Here is a 4,057-nt window from a genome sequence, read left to right as displayed (position 1 = left end):
CCATGTTGTTCAGGCTGGTCTTGAACTCCTGACCTCAGGTGATCCGCCCGCCTTGGCCTCCAAAGTGCTTGGATTATAGGCATGAGCCACCACGCACAGCCTGGCCAGGAATTCTTAACCCAAGATGAGAAGACTATCAAAGGACTGTTACAATTTAGTCAATTTCAATATAACTGGTTGCCTCTATAGTCATTTTATGCATTTTAAATCATTATTCTTTTTCTTTTTGGAGACAGGGTCTCATTCTGTCACCCAGTATAGAAGGCAGTGGCACGATCTCAGCTCACTGTAACCTCTGCCTCCCAGGTTCAAATGATCCTCCTGCCTGAGCCTCCTGAGTAGCTGGGATTGCAGGCGTGTGCCATCACACCTAGCTAATTTTTGAATTTTTATTAGAGACGAGGTGTCACCATGTTGGCCAGGCTGGTCTCAAACTCCTCACCCCAAGTGACCTGCTCACCTCAGCTTCCCACAGTGCTGGGATTACAGGCATGAGCCACTGGGCCTGGCCTAAAATCATTTTTCTGAGCCAGACCCCTCAGGCTTCTTCCAACTGCCAAAAGGGTTGTGGTAATAACAATAATAATAACAACGTAAGAATCTAAACTACCGGGGAAGTCTCCTGAATTTTTACCAACCTACCTATACCTCATCACAGAAAACACGAGAAGAAATAGAATATGCAGTGCTGCCATCCAAGTTAACACTGCTGTCATTTGTGGTCACTCTTTACATCTCCTTAATATATCTTTAAATTATGGCGACTGAAGGCCAGCAATGTTCCAGAAGTCCAAGAAATGATAAAATAACAGTGGGACAGATTTTAAAAATAAGATATTCTTCATATAGTTGTCAAGTAACTGCATTAAAATAATAAAACGTCTCCTTCCTCCTAATTTATTGTTAATCAGATTACAGAGTAACAGTTTTGTAAGAAAACTACTGGCTGGGCTCGGTGGCTCACGCCTGTAAAACCAGTGCTTCGGGACACCGAGGTGGGTGGATCATGAGGTCAGGAGTTCGAGACCAGCCTAGCCAACTTGGTGAAACTCCAACTCTACTAAAAATACAAAAATTAGCCAGGTGTGGCAGGGGGCACCTGTAATCCCAGCTACTTGGGAGGCTGAGGCAGAATAATTGCTTGAACCCAGGAGGCAGACGTTGCAGTGAGCTGAGATCACGCCACTGCACTCCAGCCTGGTGACAGAGCAAGACTGTCTCAGGGGAAAAAAAAAGAAGAAAACTACCTAACTACACTTTTTATTATGTAGTAACCAGGCTTCACTGAATATAATTCAATTCTTACTATGACTAAAACTTATTTGCTATTATGTACCACATTTGCAACACAACAGAATTAGCTGCAATGGATAAAACAGATTTGTATCTTACCTCTCCATAAGTATTTAAGTTGCTTTTTAAATAGCCTGTGAGTGCAGCAACTTGGCATGCAAAATATGGTAGTGCCCAGTTTTCTCTTAAAGGAATGGAGTATTCAATTCTTGTTGTATCTACCCTAAAATAAACCACAGATGAACAGTAAAAATAAGACATCATATTTGTGTTATACTATACTTTTCAAAGTACTTTAACACAAATCTCATTGTTCTCCATAACAATCCTATGAGGTAGGCATAGCCAGACCCACCATTGTCTTTCTTTTTTTTGAGACGGTCTCTTGCACTGTCCCCAGGCTGGAGTGCAATGGTGTGATCCTCTGCTCACAGCAGTCTCTCCTTCCCAGGTTCAAACAATTTTCCTCATTCTCCTGCTTAGTCTCCGGAGTAACTGGGACTACAGGCACATGCCACCATGTCTGGCTAATTTTTGTATTTTTAGTAGAGACGGGGTTTCTCCATGTTGGCCAGGCTGGTATCAAACTCCTGACCTCAGGTGATCCACCTGCCTCAATCTCCCAAAGTGCTGGGATTACAGGTATGAGCCACTGCACCCAGCCTAGATCCACCATTGTCATTACAGCATCTTTGAGCAAATTAATAGTGTCTCACCACACGCCCCCACCCCTAGCAAGAAGCTGCAGAGCTACTGTGCACTACTTGGTGAATAGATGGGCCTCTGTGAGAGTTTCAAAAAGGCATGCCTTCTCTGGGCAGACCCCATGCTAAGGTACACAGCTTGTTGCACAGAGTACCCCAAGTGTCAGCCCCACTCTCCCTTCCCTTAACCTGATGGCTACCCTTCACTAGAGCATAATCTGCACTACATAACTAGCAGCCTGGCAGATCCCAAGTTCTTATCCCCCTTTACAAAAAGAATATGATGTTCAGAAATGTAATGTAACTTAATCAAGGCTATCTAGCTAGTAGATGGCATAACTGGGATTAAAATACTTATCTTCAGATATCTAATTCAATAATCTTTTCAGTCAGCAAGCTCCCCAGAATTAATATCACAGCCTTTTATGTGATCTATTTAGAGACTTTTGAAAATTCCCAGAATCAGAAATACAGTAATGTCAGGCTGAGCATGGTGGCTCACGCTTGTAATCCCAGCACTTTGGGAGGCCAAGGCAAGTTTATCACCTAAGCTCAGGAGTTCAAGACCAGCCTGGCCAACATGGTGAAAGCCCATCTCTACTAACAACACAAAAATTAGCCAGGTGTGGTGGCGCACACCTATAGTACCAGCTACTTGGGAGGCTGAGGCAGAAGAATCGCTTGAACCTGGGAGGCAGAGGTTGCAGTAGGCAGAGGATCGCACTACAGCACTCCAGCCTGGATGACAGAGAAAGACTCCATCTCAAAAAAAAAAAAAAAAAAAAAAAAAAAAGAGAGACACAGAAAAAAAAAAAAAAAAAAAAAAAAAAAAAAAGAGAGACACAGAAATATAGGAATGTCTTTGTAGGTTCCTCCTAAATTTCTCCTCAGTCAATATTCACTGAGAGTCTATTGTGTCCTGTGCACATCCTCACGCCACAAGGGGACTACCTCTCCAGCAATGACTGAATTTGGCTCTCTTACACTCAATAGCTATTTTCCACACAAAAATAAAGGTGCTATTGTTTTTTTGAAAATTTATGAAAATTGCTACTTAACTTTCCTAAGTAATAATGATGGACATGCTTGCATGTTAACTTATTTCCCTCAATGGCCAAGTAACACACTCCTGCATGCTGGTATCAGAGTTAGTAATTATATTTCCAATTACACCAATCATGAACCACTGAATTGCTTGCAAATAATCAAAATTACAAATGTTACATCCTCACAGACCAAGAAGATAAAGTTTCAACAGCAATAAATCCAACCAGGCTTGGCATGTTATCACAGCCAAAAGAAACAAACGCACACTTCAAAATGCCATGAAAACAAAGGAACGAAACATTTTTGAGAAAACAACTAAGGAAAAATTACATTTTTCCTTATGTAATAGAAGCATACATAATAAATCCTAAAAATCACTTTTACTCATCTCTTTTCCTAGTCTCAGACCTCTAAATACTAATAACTTTTTTCTATTCCCTCCCCAATTGCTGGAGTGCAGTGACATGATCCACGGCTCACTGCAGCCTTGACCTCCCAGGCTCAGATGATCCTCCCGCCTCAGTATCCACCCAGTAACTGAGATTACAGGCACGTGCCACCACACACAGCTAATTTTTTATATTTAGTAGAGCCAGTGTTTCACCACATTTCCCAGGCTGGACTCAAACTCCTGGTTCAAACAATTTGCTTGCCTTGGCTTCCCAAAGTGCTGGGTTACAGGTGTAAGCTACTGTGCCTAGTAGTACAATGCACTTTCTAATGCCAAGTCATCTATAGCCCTCTCTGTGATTCTTCAAAATTATATTTTGACCTATTTTCTGTTTAGCACAGCAGTTTAGTAGCTAAGTAAAACAAGACAAAAGAATTTCCTAGGAAGAAAGCGATAAACATAGGGTAAAAAATAATTATACTTTAACATTTTTGTTCCTATTGATATGTATAACAATACTAATCACTAAAAATACAAATCACTAAAAAAATTGAGGATCTCCATTGCCCTACAATTCATTCAAGTATTGATTGATTCCAAATTGCCTCAGTGGGGAGATTGA

The 4,057-nt window shown here is 41.3% G+C and overlaps 1 protein-coding gene across 2 annotated transcripts in view; it reads right to left on the bottom strand.

Moving 5' to 3' along the window:
* The window catches only part of DPY19L4 (dpy-19 like 4), a 71,768-nt gene that overhangs the window by 37,125 nt on the left and 30,586 nt on the right, over positions 1–4,057 (bottom strand). For both annotated transcript variants that reach the window (XM_017538120.2, XM_037741876.1), the window contains one exon: positions 1,393–1,516. In XM_017538120.2, coding sequence (XP_017393609.1) covers positions 1,393–1,516 — 124 coding nt within the window. The remainder of the gene's footprint in view (positions 1–1,392; positions 1,517–4,057) is intronic.

The sequence above is a fragment of the Cebus imitator genome, unplaced genomic scaffold, assembly GCF_001604975.1.
Source record: "Cebus imitator isolate Cc_AM_T3 unplaced genomic scaffold, Cebus_imitator-1.0 Scaffold109, whole genome shotgun sequence".
Classification (NCBI taxonomy): domain Eukaryota; kingdom Metazoa; phylum Chordata; class Mammalia; order Primates; family Cebidae; genus Cebus; species Cebus imitator.
Note: the sequence above shows the minus strand (reverse complement) of the source record. Positions and strands in the feature narration are given on the sequence as shown.